This window comes from Rattus norvegicus, chromosome 1, assembly GCF_021556685.1.
Source record: "Rattus norvegicus strain SHRSP/BbbUtx chromosome 1, alternate assembly SHRSP_T2T, whole genome shotgun sequence".
Classification (NCBI taxonomy): Eukaryota; Metazoa; Chordata; class Mammalia; order Rodentia; family Muridae; genus Rattus; species Rattus norvegicus.
The window spans coordinates 182,725,633-182,745,731 of NC_141534.1; the positions used below are offsets into that span (position 1 = coordinate 182,725,633).

Genomic DNA, 20,099 nt, shown 5'->3' on the forward strand with positions numbered 1-20,099 from the left:
TCATATGTAAGTCAAACTCTTTCTTCTGGTTATGAGTTAGCTCGTTTGAGTCTTCCCCAGGTTCCACTTTGCGTTGCTTTGTTCTGTCTTCGATTCCATGATTGTTTCCTCCTGTGGCTTTGAACTGCTCCTAACCCCAACCAGTGATGGCTCATCTGCGCAACTGCATGTACCACTTGTAGGCAACTACTTTTATTTTTGTCCTTGTCTTATTATATTTGTGTTTTCTTCAATTTTCTTGAAAATATGGGGTTTACAACATCTTCTTTGGTTTTAAGTATGCTCTAATTTACTATTTATAATTCAAAATTCATGTCAAGGATTTCTCCATTGTAAATCAAGATAGAGGGACAGGACCAGGTTTACTCACTGTCAGGACACAAGACATGACTGTTAGACAGTGCTCTCCAGGGATTTATGCTAGGAGCCTGGGAACGTGATTCCTGAAATAAGTGAATTCTAGACTGGTCCTACTTTACTATCCAGAAGGAGTTTCTGAGAAGTGGTATAGGGAACGAGGTAGCCTCCCTGAGCAGAGAGTTCAGAGTTTAAAATTGCTAATGTAGACATAACTTCTGAGGAGTACCAAAGAGGACAGATCTACAGAGAGAAAATGCTAAGGAAGTCCAAAAGACTGGGCTGCACGCTTAGTCAGTTGAGCACTGAGCAGCAGATGCATGTGAGAAGGCAGCTTGAGGCTGGGGAGAATGAAGGGAGTAGGCAAAATGGCTACTGAGACTGGCTTACTCTCACATAAACACAGTGCAAAGGTTTCTTGATGTACATACAGGGCAGTAAGTAAACTCCCTAGGAGGCTGTTGCCTCATCCTGGGGCTAAACTTCCTCCAGATTCCTGGTTGTTTTGAACTTAACAAATACGAAAAGTATATCCAGAGAGGATCCATGAGTTCTGTGTCTCAGAATAGATTTCAGATATTTAAAGAGATGCAAACACTTTAATAGTCAACCCTGTGAAATTCAAAATATATAGCATCTATTCAATAACTATGAGCTAATGTGAATAAAGACAAGAAAAATACAGCAGAATGGTAGAGATAATAGAGTTAGATAAGACAGAAAAGCAAAAACAGCAACTTAGAGGGGGCTAGGATGTAGGCAGACAATGTCACCTGTCTAGAATATACAATGGGAGAAAACATTTATGTTCTTTCTATGTAAGAACAGTGACTTTTTGTGATATTTTAGTAGGGCTAATTGTCTGCCCCCCTCCACTCAGTTTAAGATAGCAGAAGGCATTTGTCAGGGGACAGGCTGTAGGGCCTGAGTGTCTACCTTGCCAGGTTGAGAAGGTTTCCTGTATATAGACCAGATACATAATACTCACGGCCAGCTCAATAAGTCTCAATCTTTCTCAGTATGGGAGTATGCACGCGGACACTTCTATTCCAACACAGAAACTACCTCCATTTCCTTCTCCTAGACCACCAACTCCTAGATTACAGTGACAGACTTTTAATAGATGAAAACCCCCTGTTTATCTCTGGTACCTTCAACAAATCTTGCCATGCTGTATTTCACTACACAATGCATAATCATGCTTTATATCCTGAGAACCATGATGTATCTGGATGATCAAATCTTCACAGTCAGCAGTCTCAGAAGTTCTTCAGTAATAGGAACATTCAATTTAAATGCTCACTTTATATTTTGGTTTATATATTTCTGCTCACATACAAAATATATGATCTAAGAAGTATAAGAAATGGGTCCTTTGTTGCTAACATAAAATAGTCAAGTCAAACCATACAGAACTCTTCTACCTAAGAATTTGCATGTGGTCAAGTGAGTAATACAATCTGTTGGCCCACAAAGCTGGAATGGTAAAAGCAGATAGAAACGTGAATTTAGCCAGGGAACATTTACTCATCTAGTAAAGGCTTGGTTTGGTGCAGTTCCAGTTGGCCAACTTAAATTACAAAATGACTTTTTCATATTAAAATATTTAATACCCAAATAGCCTGAGTTGTGGTGTTTCACATCTTTCTCCAACAACTATGAAGAGACTCAGTCCTTGTTTGAGCTGCTATGCTATGATTTGTATCCAAAAATAAGCTTTTGGAACATAAAATAATGTGTTTTCAAAAACTTATAATTCCTGTGTTCATTGTTATAGCTCAAGATTTCTAACGATTAAGTGCACTTTCCTTCTATTTCTCTAAAGAATCTGACAGAATGGGTGGCATTAAGTTAATTTGGGGGTGGAGCATAGACAGGCTGCCTTGAGGGTGCTCGTGGTCTTGTTCTGCAGGAGTTGAAGTTCATTATTTTTGCAGACTTTCTGAAATCTCAACATTGCTATCTGAAAATTTACCGGAATGAAACAGCGTCAGTGACCATGGAGTCCCCAGTAGTGATGCTGGTTCATCTCCACTGTTTCCTTCGCGAAGATTCAAAAGCTGCCCAGACTCCGCAAGGACAATGCTTCTCATGCATTACAGTCATGCATCTGCCCTTACACAACTCTCCAAGGTCATGGTCAATTACACACAATTATTTCTCCAAATGGTGTGAACTTATTAACTTGATATTGAAAGGAGATACAGTCCCCCAAGTCAACTTATATTTTGTATAGGAACCATATGCAGCACACATTTGAAGTGGCTGATCACTTCTCTTATCACCAAGTATCCCTCAGGTGACCAGTTGAAAAATCAGTTAAGAAAACCATCTATCAACACTGCCCCTAAAACTGTGAAAGCACATTTATCCCCTCATAATGACACAACATCAAAAGTATCATCAGCCGGTGACACCCTGTTCCTCAGCTCCTTGGGACAGCCCTCCACCAGACTATGCCAAGTCCAGCATTAGAATTTGTTTGATCCTCTTTTAACACCAAGGATTCTAGATCCTACTCTGATACTGTGAGGGGGCTTCCCACCTGCTTAAGAAACAGGGAGAAAAGTGTTGCAAGTCTATGACAAAGACTAACAATACAAGCACAGCCATTCGTGCCAGTGAACATTAAAAAAGGAAAGCCAGACTCCAAAGGGAGAGATTTCTTGAAGAGTGAACTTTTGGAGTTCGGTAAGCATCTCACAATAGAGCACTATTGTTATCAAAAGGCAAACACCTGTTTCTCAATGCTCACTCATGGCATCCCCATAACGAGGCACATTTGGGGATCTCTTATGTTGCTGCAGTCCTGCTGTTTACTCCCAGCGTAGTAGCCTGGTTCACTACCTTTCTTACACAGCTATTTTCCCAACTCTTTCCACAATCCTGCAAAGCAAGTACCTTAACTTGAGTTACAGGGCTGGTCCCTCTCTTTTCATTTTTTATCCCAGTAGGTGAGACCGCCCCTGCTGAGTTTGGTGGCTGCGGAGTTGATGGCATCTTTGCTCCAGGTGACACCTGCATGCTGGCCAGCTGAGCGGCATAGAGCTGCTGCAAAACAGAGAAGGCAAATGTCGTCTCAGTAAATACAACTGACACAGGTTCAAAAAAAATCTTACCATTTTGTCAGAAAACAGCTCTCACAACTGTGTAGTTTCTCACTTTTTTAAAAGAGGAAAATAAAAAAAGCCAAGTAACTCAGAAAGGAAGAGGGCTAGAATGAGGAACATGGTGCTGTGGCTGTTCCAAGTGACGCTGGGAGACAACTCAGTCCCTTCCACTGTACTAACAGGAGCTTGGCTAAGCACTCTCTGAGGTCCCTGCACAGCCTGGAATCACTACATGAAGTTCCTTAACGTCCAGTGTGTCCACTTGTGGACTAAGAAACCAACCCCAACTTCCCTGAGGAACCTCGGTCTTATCACCCTTCGCTGTGGACTCAGATCCTTCTTGGAGATCAGGGCTGCCTCTAAGGCCCCTGAGTCTGACAGCAGCCACTTCCCTCTCAGGGTCTTATCTCCATGCACCATATAACAGATTGGCAGCCATAGAAACAAAAAGTCAAGCTTCTTTTCCTGGCCCTAGGACTGAATGAGGTAAGAAAATGTCCCTCTTTATGTCCAGAACAGCTCTGCTGGTGTCTCCCTCAATTCTCCTTTGGCTTGCGACTCCAGGCTCATCCCCTATATTTCCACCGTTGTTTCCTGGCCTCTTCTAAGTATTTGCAATGGTTCTCTTCAGTAGTAGACCTCTGCCCCCTCTCCAGGGCTCCTCTTCCTGATGAAGGTAAACAGAACACCTGATACTATATATCTTAAAGTGATCAACAATAAGCACATTGATGTAACTGAATGCAGACCCCAGATTGGAATATAAGCCAATCTCACTTTTATATAATTTTAACTTTTATCAAAATAATGTTATACATGGTTCCATAAACTCAGTACTACTTTAAGGCTTTTAAATGAAAGAAATCTCCACAGCATGGCTACCTTGAATAAGGTAAAGCCCCTATAGCCATCCATGATGGCCTTGGCCTCCCTACTTCATGCCTACTCTGTGGAGACCATCTCTTTTGAGCTTGATCAACTGCTCTTGCTGGCACTTTCCACCTCACTCGCAGATGTTTATGTGCTGTTCTGTCCTTATCCGTTGACCTCACACAGGAGGATAAGCTTAGCCTTACTACATCAGCAGCCCTATGTGCTTTCATGCGTCCCTCCAATTACTTAATGCTAACATCACAGATTTTAAGTTAGTCTCACTGTTTCATTCTACCACTATTCATAGTTGAGGTATGCAAAGAGCTGTGTTTCATTCTCTCTTCTCTTTTCTCTTTCTCTCACTCTCACTCTTGCTCTTGTCATACAAGAATTGAATTTAGGTCTTCAGGCTTGTTAGGTAAATACCACTGAGCTATATCCCCAGACTTCCTTCTATCTTTTATTTTGAGACAGGGTATCACTAAGATGTCCAGGCTAGACTTGAACTCACCCTGAAAGTGACACACACCTTGGACTTGTGATCTGTCTGTCTCAGTCTTCCATGTACTTGGGACTAGATGGATTAGATAGAGCAGCAACTTTTCTCTTTAACTTTTTATTTTGGTAGATTTAATATTTGTATTTTTTATAATTTATCTTTCATTTCTCTCCTTTTGGTTTCTGTAACTAGCACTGGGTAATTCACAGACTCTCCAAAAGACCAAGAAAACGCAACACAATACAGTTGACTATACAGCTAATCTGTATATCCCTAAGAGATACCCTCTTAGGATTCTCTACACTCTTGTTCCAGTCTGAACTAGTTTACTCATTAGACCTGTGTTACATAGAATTCCCCTTTGTGTCTCCTATATTGGATTCTGTTTTCTGTCTGTCACAGCTTCCTGTCTGTTAGTTAATTGTCTTATTTTAGGCAGTATCTACCCTCCAGGAAATACTTGAGAAAGTGACTGTGAGGTTAGTATTTTAGGAACCAATGGCTCAGGAAACTGGTATTATTATTATATTCCCTTGATACAGAATTCTAAGTTAAAATGACTCCCAGAATTCCAAAGACAATAACTTATTGTCCTTTTCCTTTTTTGCTAAGGAAATCTGATGTTATTCTGATTTCAGATTCTTCATATGAAATCAGTTGTCTCTTGAGATAACATTGACTTCTTCCCTTAATACCAACTGTAGGGATTTCACCCTGAGGTCTATCTGCCTGCTGCCTTAGCACTCACTGGTCTGAAGCCCAGCCCGTCTAATGCATAAAACCATGTGTTTCAACTCTAGGCAATGCTCTGGGATTCCTCATCAATTCATACTAATAAACATTAGGAATGCTCGTGGACCCTAGCCTTTTCTTCTATCTCCTACTCTTCAACATATTATTCTATTTTACTACAGATTATTTTTATCAATTTCTAAGGGGTCTATGAATTTTCCTAAGTTTCTGCTGTCCAGTTTAAAGGATCCTTTTGTTCCCTGGTTGCTTTTATAAAGCATTTTAATCACTTTTCTGTTGGGTAATATCAATGATGGCTTTAAAGTTGTTTTCTTTTTCTGTTCTCTGCACTGATTTATCTCTTTTTATCCTTTGAGCCCTTTCTCATTGGAGGCTTTTCTAATGTCTCTGGTGATGGTTGACTGATATGTAAGTGACATCACCAGAAGACAGGTGGGAATTCTAAGTGAGGGTAGGAAATATTGAATGACAGACTTCTGTATAAAAGAATGATGCAGAAAGTAGGGTTTTTCCTTGGGGAATCCAAAGTGTCAATACTCACATTGTTTCCCCTATTCTTAGAGGGATATCCCCAAATTCTGTCTTGGCTGGAAATATTCATTTGAATGCCATTATTATATCTGATGTACCAAGATTAAAAAAACCAAACTATTCCTGCAGATTCTCCAGAGTCTCTCCATTCCTTGCTGGGTTGTGTGCTGCTAGTGATGGGTAAGATGACGCAGTATCCATTATCATGCATGAGGCTGAAGTGCCATGTGACCATTCTCCTCCTATGTCTTCCTTCTATGACACGTCGCCTTTTTTTTTTTTTTTACTGATGACAGTTACAACTCTAGTATCCATTTCTTATGTCCCCCAAACTTATAATGGTCTCTCTTTCTACCTGTACTTGAAGGTTGCTGCTTCCAATCCTTAACTGTTTCTGTATTAAAACTTAGATAAAACTGGTAATACATGAATATGTTAATTTGCTGTGGTAACCCACAGTCAGATACCCCAATCTTAACACTGTTGATTCTTGAAAACATTCAAATATTTTCTTTTCTACCTATAATCAAGATTAAGCCATTACCTTGATGGTCAGATTTCTTTCATAATAGAAAGCATCCTAGTTCATCAACTACAGAGAAAATAGTTCAAACTGGGCCACATTAGTAGAAGAGAAAAAACAGGTGGTTTGTGTATAATTTCAAGCATTACTATCATTCAGATGGACAAATAAAAAAAAATTACAGTAATCAAAAACAGACCTTTCAGCACATGTAATTAAATGAAAGCTTAATAAAGAATAATTTGCAAGAGCCAGATGTGCCTATGTCATGATTGTTGCTTTCTTTGGAACAATTTTTCTAATATAACAAGCCTCTAAAGAAATTAAAGTTTCTTAATTCTGTATGCAATGACTCAGAGGCAAGAAAATTCACAAGAGTCAAACCGCTATAATTTAGGCATAGGAAAGGCTGTGGTTTTGTTTCTTTTTTACTTTGATGGATCTTTTCCTTTTGAAAATCAGCAAGGCTGAGCGTAGAGCTCATCTGGTAGTGTGCTTGCCTAGCAAGGACGAAGCCCTGGGTCTCTTTCCAATACTGCATGAACCAGGTATGGTAGCATAATGTCTGTAATCCATTACCAAGTTTGAGATCAGTCTGAACTACATAAGACCATGGCAATAAATAAATAAATAAATAAATAAATAAATAAATAAATAAATAAATACCACACAAATCAAGTTGGTAGGAGACACAAGCATCTGCTATGGAACTTCTGCTTAGACTAAGGCACTGAAACTTGATAGTGAACGATATGGGTAAAGGTAGTTACAAATAAAAATGCACTGGCTAGTTTTGGGAGCTATAAACAATAACTGAATTTTAAAGAGCTATTAGGTCTTAGTGACACAATCCTTAGAAATAATCTATTTCTCATCAGAAGGAAGTTCATGTTGTTTTAATCTTTCAGGAAACTAAGGAAGAATGCAAAAACACGTCTTTAGAAATAAGTCCATATTTTAAATATCTGACTCAATTCAATGATCCTTCAGATTTACTGGTTGACATAGTTAACTTTTAAAAATAAGGTAGCATTAATTGTTTTCTCTAAAATTATTATAATCATTTTACACTCATATCTAGTAAGGCTGATATAAAAGTGACAGGACCCCATAAACTCGTCCTGCTCAGAACTGGCCTTTTGAACATTGTGACTTCTGGTGCACTGAAAGCAGGGAGAAGCGCCACAAGTGAAGTGGACAGCAAGATTCAATGTAAAACTCAGTACAACCAGGCTTGAGATGAAAAAAAAAATCAGAAATGGAATACAACAAAAAGAAAGCTACCACATCACATTCTACCTAATTGGAGATTTTATATTTGATTTAGATAATAAAAATGCTATTCATCAAATAGGCATACATTTACAAAACAATTTCATGGCTCACTTTCTAAACTACTATCAGCTTAATGTATTTCATTTGCGTATTTCTGTACCAAGAATAGAGGATCCAAAGTCTTGGACCAATATTCGCTCTGGAGGGGTGAAATGGAGATTTCCAACCCTTAACTGAGCTTTCTTGAGGTGTCCATCACTTTTGAACCGTGTGTTTAGTCAGTTACAATCCATGATAGACTATAAACTTCCTGAAGACCTGAGAGACCTAATCTTTGAATCTGAACTAATGACAGCAGCTTGGGAGTACCAGGTGCCTAGGAAGGACTCCTGAAGTGACTGAAGTGACAGTCTATACAGATCACTGCACAGTACAAGAGGTTCTGCAAACAAGACAGAACCACACTCAGTTTTATTTATCGTAGGTCTTGAGAATTATGTTGAATTCTAGAAAATCAAATGAAATTAAAAAAAGTATCACTCAATCTTTACTAAATTACATTGTTTCTTATGCATAGTGGGGAGGGGGGAAGAAGGAAAATGGGGTGTAAGTCACATAGTATGAAGATGTCCCGAAGAAACCTATTATTTTATATACGAATCTAAAAATTAACTACAACATAAATTTGAAGCGTTATTTTGTTTCACAAAATACCCTTTTAAGGTGATTTGATAGCACATTTACTGGGTGTTGAGTAACCGCTAGTGTGGTGATGTGTGCTCTGGCTTCTCACACAGACAGTGGTCTAAGCATAAGCCAGGAGTGGCGTCAGGCTTTTCTTTTTGGTGTATTTACAAAGAGCTCTAACATTTTCCTGATACTGCATCTTCTTTGGAAGAGTATAAAAATACTAGTTATTCTAATGACATAGCTTTAGTTAGAAAATCTCTTTGCAGACCAGAGGATTAGGAAGGAGAAAGGTCAAACTCTGATTATGTAGCTCTTAGGGTTTATAAGAGCTTCATTCTATGCAGGATTCTCAGACCAGAGTACACAGTCTGGAGATGATCACGAACAATGATTCCTAACCACAGTTGAGGTCTGAGAAATCAGCAACACAGGAAAGTAGACAACAGGCTTAGGAAAAGTCCCATAAACATTTCAATTTGGTAAAGACTTTTGTAAATGAAGATCTTTTCCCATTTCATTTTTGTAAAATGCTTAGGGATTGTCTAGGATACTGAACTGTCATTTAAATATACAATATGTACAAAAGAAATGCACATAAAATTGAACCTCATTGAATTTTTTAAAATTAGGAAAGCACTTATATTTTACAGTGCATTAAGAAATTACTTTTTAACCTTATTGCTAAAAGTGCTCCACTCTCACTAGTAGAGGTTTAAACAATGTACTTAGCACTGAGACTTGGGAAGCAGAACAATGACACACAGAGACCTGAAGGGGTCCCTAGCCTGATGTCCTCCTTCTATTGGTAAACTGAGGTTTTAAGGAGCTTAAGGTGTTTCCCAAGAACAATTATTTATAACTGGAAGTGGAGGAAACTTCTAGCTCTCACTTTGTTACCAGACTGTATTAGAAATAGAACCCGGTTACATGCACAATCTTTGTACTTTTCAAATATGGTTCCAGCACTGATTAATTATTCCTTAGCCAAGCTTTACTCTATACTTACAGTTAAGTCTTGTATTAACCACTGGAGGTGCATCAACAAAGACCCTCTAAAACAACATCCATTTAATGAGGAACTGGCAGTATACAGGTCCTAGAGAGTGCTTATAAAGTTATAGTTAGAAACCTCTGAGAAACACAAGGAGAGAATTTCAAGAAACTCACTAAATAGGGTACTTGGTAGTGTGTGAAGGATCAGCTTCTCCAAGGAAGATATATCCTATGTCAGGAAAAAGCTCTCCAGGTGGTGAGCATGACAGAAAGTCATCTAAAATGAAAACCTTGAGTACTCTGGCTCTGAGGTAGACCTGAGGCAGGGTTGTCAGGGCTGCTGAGTACACAGAGACCAACAGATGAGGCTGTCAGTGCAGGTGGCTGCGGTGCATCTCGGTTTGTAACCACCACCACACAACATGAGTGGCTGACAAGAAATGAAAGCAACTTATTTCGCACAACTCTCAAGGCAGGGATCTGGTAGGGACCTGCTTACTCCTAGAAGACTTTTCCCACTTTAGCCTTCTATGATAGAACATGGAAGTGGTCTCTTTGGAGCTCCTTTTTTGAGCACTCCATACTGATGGGCCGATCTTCTGCCAGGGGTTTATTTTCTGACAACATCAGGTGGGTTTACAGCTTCAGCACAGGACTCGTGGTGGGAACATAAATATCCAACCCAGTGCCAGGCTACATTCAGAATCCTAGAATTTATCCCTAAGGATGGGTACTTAGAAAGAAGAAGTTAGCTGGAACCAGGAAGCACTGCGCCTTCTCTGTGCTATTGCTATCCAACAGCCTTTAAAATAAACAGATTAGCGAAGTCCTCTGAAGACTGTACAGACCTACAAATTACATACCTCTAACATGCTCTCAGGAGTTTGGGTCTCAGGCCAGCCTGAGTAAGAGCTTTCTTAGCTTTGGATTCTAGTGACACTTTCATAACCAGGTCTGTGCGGACTCAGCACAGGGCAGGGGGTTCTATCAATCTAACAGTTGTTTTTTAAGATTGATTCATTTTATGTGAGTACACTGTCACTGTCTTCAGACACTCTAGAAGAGGGCATCAGATCCCATTACAGATGGTTGTGAGCCACCAGGTGGTTCCTGGAATTGAACTCAGGACCTCTGGAAGAAAAGTCAGTGCTCTTAAGCACTGAGCTATCTCTCCAGCCCAATCTAACTCAATTTAAAGGCAAACGTGCTTGAGAGTCTTCTGGAACCCATACATAATTCTCTTTGAAATAGATTCTCCTTGCATGTCATTTTATCCAACAAGGACATAGAGTGGTCTGCCCATGTCTTCCTTAAAAGAAAAAATATTCTTCTCAAGCATAAGCTGGCTATTGGTAGCAATAGACAATATACTGTTCAACATTACTACCAACTGAGTCAACTCTTAATTCCATATTTATTCCCATTAATATCTGAGAGTCCAAGGCCTAGTGCATGCCCAGGTTAACATACCCTACCCTAGTATGTCACATACTGCTCAAGGGGACAACAGAAGTTGGATGTAACAAGCTGGGTAGGGAAGGGAAGCATCCTGAAGGAAGTGACATTATTTACTTGGCTGATGGCCCAAGCCTAGCTCAGCTCTCCAGGGATCCCCTGGGTTCCTCTGCCTACCCAGGAAGCTCTGCTGTAAAACAGGACAAGCTCAGCTGTGAAGAGGTAGAAACAGAGGCAGGTAATTAAAGAAGCCTGATTTAGTGCTTGTTTAGTAGAGAGGAAAATATGTCAGTACTAGCCATTCCAGTCTGAAGGCGAGGTGAGGAGGGAGTTTAAAAATAATTACTTGAAAGGTTTACAAATACTTTTACTTCTCATAAACCTTCAATGTCAACAGAACGATCCAGGAAATACAGCTGTGGTTTTCTGGAAGAGCAGAACTGAAGTCCCTGTTTTCAACACAGAAGGTACTTGTGTGGCTAGTCTGTTAATACTTGAGGCCAAAGAAGCCTGTCTGAGGGGATGGAAGGTAAGAGAAGGAAGAGAGAAGGTGGGCAGCTTTCATTTTATGTATGAGTTCTTTGCCAAGACTGTCTTGCTTTCCAGCACATTTTTATCCTGCACTCTTTCCCTTTCTTTTCTTTCTTTTCAATTTTTTATTAAACTATAATTACACCATTTCCTCCCTTCCTTCCTCCAACCCCTTCCATGACTCCCCCTTGCTCCATTTCAAATTCCTGGCCTCTTTTTCTTTAGTGATTATTGGTGTACACATATGTATGCATGTGAGAATAAAATACACTTACAAGCTGATGAATCTGTTTAGTGTTTCTTGTATATATATGTTTTTCAGGCTGGTCACTTGGTATTAAATAACCATTTTCAGGGTTCATCCCTGGGTGGGGATGGTGGCTAATTTTCCTTCTCTCAGTAGTCATTAACTGCCTATAGCTCTTCATCTAGGAGTGGGGGCCTATGAGATGCCCTCCATCCATGGTGGCAAGTCACAATCCTACCTATCTTTGAAACTCAAATGTCCTTTCTCTGTGAACCTTTTCCTCCCTCGCCCTTAGCTTCTCAACCCTCTAGCTTCATGGACTTTTGGGCTTCCATTTAATATTCTCCCTGTCTTTCCCTTTCACAAACTTCTGAGCTCATTAAGAAGCTCAAGGGAAGACAGGGACTTCTTAATCTACTTTCCCAGTATGTAAGACAATGCCTGGCATTTAACAGCAGTCCTGCTCACACTGGCTATTATCTCCTTTCATTTCCATCCGGTACAGTCTTCTTGGAATTAGTAGTTCTTCCAACAGTCTTTTCCTCCCCAAAACAAATTGCAAAGACAGAGGTCATCTTTGGTTCTATAGTCTTGAAGCTCCAGACACATGGGTCACTGTGTGATACACTAGTTCTTTTACACAGAATCACTGGACAGTGTGATCACTATATAATATAATCATCTAGTCTCTCCTCTGCTCATATGAGAAAATCTCAAGTCTAGAGGATAAAAATGGTATACTTTAAAATATTCACTGCCAAGAAGTAGGAAGAGCAAACCCCAGAGCTCAGGTCCATGGCCTTCTCCAATCACCTTCATGTGCACTCAGGCTTCTGGGTCCTTGGTCCCCATATGTAATATGACTGCAGATGGAATTTGTACATTTTATCAAAGATAAATTTGTCTTCAAAATAATTGAGAGCTAATCTGTGGGTACTCAGAAATGACTTATTTTGGAGAACTTTAAAAAAATATTTGTTTTTAAATGTACATATTTAAAAGTGCCACCACAGTAATTAGGTTAAAGTAATTATAATCATGTTAAAGTATTTTGGGATTTATAAAAGTAAACCTTAAGCAATTATAGATATAGGGGTAAATGTATCTCAGGTAAGAGTAGACCTGAGGGTTTTCTTGGTCTTTTAATAATAGCCCAAAGCAAAACAGAACAAGTTCAGCCACTGTAAGCCAGTGAGAGCCAGGACCTGGCATCGATTCACTACTTCTTGCAGACAGATCATGAAGGACAATAAAGAAAATAAATGCAAAGAAAAGTATCCCTACATGAGGTCCCCTTGCCCAGCTCTCGGGCATTCAGTAACTTGGCCCTTTGCATGACTCACAGCAAACAGGGCAGGGAATTTGATGGCTATGGAGAAGAGAGACTAGAGAGAGGCTCAAGGCATGTCTTTAAAAGCTAGTCTCCATCATATGACAGAACTTCCCATCACCTTCATGTGCTACAGAGCTGGTATGTGGAGACTCAGTCTCCAATTGCACTGATTACATTGGGCTACAGTTTAAGAGGAGTTCCTTGCCTGATAATGCTGTATGGAACCGGATGTAGATCTCTCCTGAGAGACACAGCCAGAATACAGCAAATATATAGGTGAATGCCAGCAGCAAACCACTGAACTGAGAATGGGAGCCCCATTGAAGGATTCAGAGAAAGGACTGAAAGAGCTGAAGGGGCTCGAGACCCCCATATGAACAACAATGTCAACCAACCAGAGCTTCCAGGGACTAAGCCACTATCCAAAGACTATACATGGACTGACCCTGGGCTCCAACTGCATAGGTAGCAATGAATAGCCTAGTAAGGGCACCAGTGGAAGGGGAAGCCCTTGGTCCTGCTAAGACTGGACCCCATTGAACGTGATTGTTGAGGGGAGGGCAGTAATGGGGGTAGGATGGGGAGGGGAACATCCATAGAGAAGGGAAGTGGGAGGGGTTGTGGGATATTGGCCTGGAAACCGGGAAAGGGAATAACATTTGGAATGTAAATAAGAAATACCCAATTTATTAAAGATGGAAAAAAAGAATAAGCAAAATTATTTCTCTCTCTCTCTCTCTCTCTCTCTCTCTCTCTCTCTCTCTCTCTGTGTGTGTGTGTGTGTGTGTGTGTTTGTGTGTTTACTTACACAGAATTAGATATAAAACTTATGATGCCTTATTTATAGAAATAAAAGCAAATCACTAAAATGACTGGTGATTCAGCTCATGAAGCAAGAGATTCAAAGGGATGACATTGAAACCAGGCGGCAACCAGCTTTATGGAAATAAGCAGCTCCATGCTCACTTCCAGGAGCTGAGGAGGTGCTGCTGAGAAGTCTACCTAGCTGAATAGATTACTGTTTCAGTGACTTTCTAGTCACAGAGCCAGCGTTCATGAGCAAAACCTTAGATAAGTACTTCTTGACTCTATAAAGATGATAGAAAGACTCATCCATGAGCCCAGAGTTTGGGCTTGGAATTTGTGGATGGTAGTCCTTTGACAGAGGTACCCTTGAAAATCAAGGAATCCGGGGTTGGGGATTTAGCTCAGTGGTAGAGCGCTTGCCTAGCAACCGCAAGGCCCTGGGTTCGGTCCCCAGCTCTGAAAAAAAAAAAAAGAAAAGAAAAGAAAATCAAGGAATCCAGTGTGGGAAGAGTAAGTTGCGGCAGGCACCAGAGAAAGGGTAATGCTGCATCCTCTAGCCCTTATATATTATGAAATGGACTTTGGATCCCACACCGAGTTTTTGGGTTTCTAGGAAATACCATGCTAAAACAACATGGCTGACCTCAAAATTCTCAGCAGTACCAACATGGGAATCTGGAGACAGTCCAGGAGACTTGCATTGACTCACAAGATTGCCAAGGAACCAGCTGTTGCTGCTTGAAAAATAGTCTACAACCGTCTGGCTTCCATGCTCATCAAAATCCTATCTATGATGAAGCTTCCAAGTCAATACAGAAGGAAGACAATTATGGGTAACTATGTCATTTAATAAGTATTTACATTATTAAAACATATGTAGGGGAAACAAAAATGCACCAAAATACGGTGTTTTCTAAATGCTACCTTTTCTGCTCTAGTAATTGAACAGAACAAATGTTTACTGGAAATGAATGTTCAGCATGTAAGAACATTGTGCTGTTTTCATGATGAACTTGGTTTTGATTTCTCAGCAAACTTTGGAAGACTGAGCAGAAACACGCTACTAAACACAATTCACACCTGTAATAAAATCCACAGATTTATTTAAAACAATCCATTTTATATTAATACCAAAGTAAAATTTGCATTTTTAGAACTATTGAAGGAGAAAGGGATGTATTCTGAACTTACTTGTAAGGACTCAGGTAAATGATAAGGAATAATGTAAAATATTCTCTTAATTTCCTCAGATTTTCTTCTATGCTTTCTTTAAATTCAAGCAAATGTTTTGCCCTATTTCAGGGCCAATTCCACTGTCACTGTTTAAACAGCACATTATTACTATTGCCAATGGTAGAACTTTGTCATATTTTGTAGTATGTAAATATGCCATCTGCACCTTGCAGTGATACCCATGGTTTACTCTCTAATTAGCAGAAAGGGAATACCTTGTATGTGGTGGCCATAGCGAAAACCATTCAGATGGTGAAAAACAGCACACAACATGCTTTATTGTCAGTAGATACAGATACATAGCTCAACAATTTACCTCAAACATTAACAAGGTTATAACTACATAAAGGGCCGAATATGAAATTTAGAAAATAAGCTTTTATATGTTGCTCTGAGAAGCAGAATTATATCCTGCCCAAGAGTGCATCTCCTTTAGTGATCATCTCTGCTCGCTAATTGTGTGGTCTTCAATAAGCCATTTAATCTCTCAGAGATGGGAAATGGGCACAGGCAGAACCTTCTCCACAAATTACTGTGGCAGTAAACTGAACTCATTATTGGTACTTCTTGTTCTTATAGCACATTCTCCTTAAGAGAAGGCCATTTGTAGGGTTGAGGCTGGAGCTTGGTGGATAGAGTACTAGTTTAGCATGTAGGAAGCCAGAGGTGAGGTGGAGAGAGGGAGAGAGTGGGGGGGGAGGATATTCTTGGTTGGGGATGTAGCTCAGTGGTAGAGCACATGTCTGGCATGTGCAAAATCCTGGATTCAATCCCTACAGCAGAAAAAAATATATCAGAAATAAAAACAGGCAAACAACAAACCGGGAAAGCAGAGACTAGTCTAACAAAGGCATTTACAAATGACGGAAGCACCATGTCTGGGAACAGTTTTGACTAAGAGCACTTGGCTGAGCTTTGCTCCAATGAAGCTGCAGAAATAGGCCCTTCGCTAGCTGAAAGTAAAATTCACTGTGAGCCCAATCCCTGCACCATGGCTGGCAGGTGTTTACTGTTGTCTCCTCCCAGCCCATTCCTTTGCGGCAGTACTGGGAGGCTGCTTACTATAGAAATAGGATGTCTGTGCTAAGAGCGAATGTGGCAAGATTTATAAACGCCCCCCACCCCGCCCCCTCTGCTGACAGGGAAAGTACCTTGCTATTCTCTAGGGAGCAGGAACTTTGTTTGGTCTTTGTTGTTATTGTCTATTTTTGGAAAGAAGAAAAAGAACTTTAAACATTCAAAGTCCTGGCGTTTTTGGAGGGCATTGACTCTCACTATCTCTTCTAAGCCTACTTACTGTACCATGTCCAGAAAACTCTATTCCTGATGGCAAATCGCAGCTTTGCTTTGTTAAGAAAGCATCTTTCCAACAGACCATGGAATATTTATGTCTCTGTGTAGCTCTTTGAAGGAATAATCTTATGTTTTTTGTGCCTGTCTTGGGTCAGAGGTTCAAACCAGCATTTCTTTCTGTCATTCTTTATATGCTGTGTGATAATTTACAGCACAGTAAGATGAATCATAAAACAAAGTGACTATTTGACTTCAGCGACTAATTCTAGTTAATCAAAGATTTCCAGCCTCCTCTCAGCATGAATGCTGTGTGGAAAATATGAGAAGAACAAAGTGTTTTGTCAAGTAACACACCTCGTGATATAAACACGTATGTCTCTTAACGGAAATTTTATCGTTTCCACATTATCGGCACACAAAAGAAGCATTCTTGTCGCAGACCTGGTGTGACTGTGGAGTCATCGTTGTTGGAAACAAGAGCCTGATTAGGTTCCCACACAGATATGAATAGACTTTCCTTCTTTTTATTTTTTGTGAAATAGCTGCTTTTATTCCTTTTCAAACAGACTGGTAATTGTCACCCTAAAAACACTGAATTGTGTTCAGGCAACATTTGTTTCTGCTCTTTCTTCCTGTTGTTTTAGACTCAGCCAATAACATTACTGTCCCTTCTTGTTGGTCTTCTTCTGGTGAGTCTGAGTTAATCCACAGCTGTGTGGATGTGAAAAAGGTACACAGCAGGCCACGGCTGCTGGGTCTCTTGTCTGCTAATAAAGTGCGCAGTCTGCAGGACAGATGTTAGGGGATCTGTTAAATAAGTCAGTGACAGAGATCCTGACCTCTGCCAGAGAACATTTTATTATTCCAGAAAGGGGCATAATTACAACATGTTAACAATGAGAAGAACGGAGCCTTTCTTTACAGATTTAACTTCTCGTTACATGTTTTGGTCGGAATAAGAGAATCGAGGCCCATTCACTGAGAAGCAGTTTGATTGGGTTGAGCACAAACTGCAGATTATGGGATTTCCCCAAATCCCCAGGAAATGGTTGGACCTTGGCTTTGTGTCAATCTTCACAAGTGTTGTTTATTCAGCGTATATCCTTACACTATTTGTACAGTGTCACTTGCCACAGGGTGCCATTGTACTGAAGGGAATATCAATCTTACCAAACATAGTTCCCTAACTATTAACTCCAATATAATGGCAAATGTCAACTAGAGATCAAATTAATATAGGACTAGAACACACTAAAGTTAGTCACTAGCCCTTCTACTGATTTACTATTCCTTGTGAAAGTAAAAGTATGTCTATGACGGGCATTGCAGATCCCCTCATGTTGCCCAAAAGGCGTGCTGCTCTCTGACTCCATGCTGACCTTTCCAGACTCACCTCTGCTTTCTCCTTTCACTCAACCTGGACCTAGTATTTCTAAAGGTGCCACATTGTTGCTTTTGCCCCCAAGTTCTGGGAATGTCTCTAGGTCTCTGCCATTGTGCCTCCCTCCCCATACTCTCTTTTCAGGAGTCAATATTGCCAGCATCTCACCCAGGAAGTTTGCCAGAACTCCCCCAGGCAGACATAAGTGCTTCTTCCTCCCACAGTGTTTTCAAACTGGGAACACATTTATTTTAACAATTATTATGCTGCTTGCTAGATCATGGGCCTTCAGAGGGCAAGGGTTGAGCTTTATTGATCTTTCTATATCCAAAACAGAAAAGGGTGCTTACTACATAGTAGACATTTAATACACACTTGGAAATTTAATGTGTAGTGAACTAAATAATCTTTTATAATACCTACCATTCACTACAACAAGATCATATTTTGGTATTTTAATGGATAATCTTAATTATGTTGGTGCAACCAAATGGAAACACACACACACAAACACACACACACACACACACACACACACACACGCACGCACACATACACACACATGCACACTAAGGCATACTGTCTTCTTGGCTATCTTTCTCTGTTCAGCCAGAACTTACTTACACTAAGAAGCAGGGTGACCTCCACACAGACCACTGATAGGCACTGCAGCTTTGGGTAAGCTACTCCAGCTCTTTGGGTCACAATTTCTCTAGTATGAAATCAAAAGATTCATTAAGCACTTGGCAGTGTGCAAAGCACTTTCCACAGGAATTTTTTATCCCCATGGACATCATTTCTAAAACCACTGAACAGAAGGATTTGGGTATTGGGAAGGTTAATTTGTCCAAATTCAAGTAACAGGCTCAAGATAGGACTTGGCAATTGAGACTGTTCAAGGTTTTTCTATCATTGCAGCTATGAAAATCTGTGGCTTTCACAATTGCCTTGTGAAAATTTTTTTCTGTATTTTTTGTTCTTTTTGTTTGGTTTTTGTTGTTATTTATCAGTAAGAAATCAAAACTAAAGTACTCTAATTGCCAACTGACTGATTCCCACAAGTATATCATGTGGGACTTCATGGCTTTTGAAATCATGAGCATCAGATACATATATGAGGTCAAATATTTCTCAGCATTTAGATACAAAGGTTTGTAAATATGTAAACACCCACAATCAATGAACACAGCTGTGTTATCTGTTCAGTTCGCTTTGAACTACTACGCGTTACCTGATTTCCTCCCTGGACTGTAAGGGGGTGCAAATTGCTTAGTTTGCGTGCTTAACTGATATACATCAGACATAGCGTTAAAGGAGTTGTTAAATAAGTAAATGGATTAGAGATTTAACAACAAGGGTCAAGACACAAAGACTACCAAACATCTAACCTTGTGTGTCTATCGTTTCCTTTAACCTCCTGACTGCCCTGTGGGAGATGGAATTCCGAAGAAATCAGTCCATGGTCACTTGGTTCTTATAAACTAGGAAGCACGGCTTACATGAAACCTCCAAGTATCTCACTGAGTTAAAGACTGGAAAGACAGAGAAAAGAGCAAATCAGAGCAGGCAGGATGGCCCAGGGGATAAAAGCCATGGCTATACAAACCTTACAGTCTGGGTCAGATCCATCCTCAGAAGCCACATTGAAAGGGTAGAAGGAAAGAACTAAGTCCCACACCCTTCCTCTAAGCTCCACGCCTGGGACATACTGTGGCTCTGCCTCTCCTGCTTCGTCAACTTTCTTGTACTATAAATGAGTGATTTTTTTTTAAAGAGAGAACAAGCTAGATGCCATACAGAGTAGCATACACTTTCGGTCACTGGCCATGACTTGATATAAAATGACCTTCAGTCTCATAGTGTGGTCAGGAAACCCCTGAAGATGGAGGTGCAGAACTAGGAGGCTTCATGGAGAGGAATTCTAGAGGGCTGTTTTGTTCTACAACTCCTGAATATCTCTTTCTAAAGACCACTGTTGAATGGATAGAAAACTGAGGCACCTACATCAAAGGAGTCATACATAGGCCTTCATTATCTGAATAAAGCTTCTCTCTTTTCCCTACCTCCCCACACACTCTGACGCTATGTCTGAGCCTGTCCTTTATCTACACACAATGTGGTTCCCTAGGGTGTGGAGCCAACACATTCTGTATGTAAGGAAAGGGCCCTAAGTAGGTGACCACCATCCCCACTAGGAGGCTGTCTTCTTGTTCTT

General features: G+C 40.2%; 2 protein-coding genes across 60 annotated transcripts in view; one reads left to right on the forward strand and one right to left on the reverse strand.

Moving 5' to 3' along the window:
- Sox6 (SRY-box transcription factor 6) overlaps positions 1–20,099 on the reverse strand; it is a 608,765-nt gene that overhangs the window by 78,298 nt on the left and 510,368 nt on the right. For all 50 annotated transcript variants that reach the window (XM_087657920.1, XM_087657862.1, XM_087657680.1 and 47 more), the window contains 1 exon segment: positions 3,259–3,408. In XM_087657920.1, the coding sequence (XP_087514046.1) occupies positions 3,259–3,408 (150 nt within the window).
- Positions 3,551–20,099, forward strand: part of LOC147996940 (uncharacterized) — a 74,340-nt gene continuing 57,791 nt past the window's right edge. For 3 of the 10 annotated variants that reach the window (XR_015652385.1, XR_015652378.1, XR_015652383.1), the window contains exons 1-2: positions 3,553–3,953; positions 14,591–14,810. Coding sequence is in view for 2 of the 10 variants with exons in the window: in XM_087607475.1 (XP_087463601.1) it covers positions 3,949–3,953; positions 11,457–11,526; positions 14,638–14,810 (248 nt within the window). In the remaining 8 variants the exon portion in view is untranslated. Of the gene's footprint in view, positions 3,954–11,456; positions 11,589–14,590; positions 14,811–20,099 lie in introns of all 10 variants that reach the window. The other 7 variants (XR_015652382.1, XR_015652390.1, XR_015652384.1 and 4 more) reach the window with 4 other exon arrangements.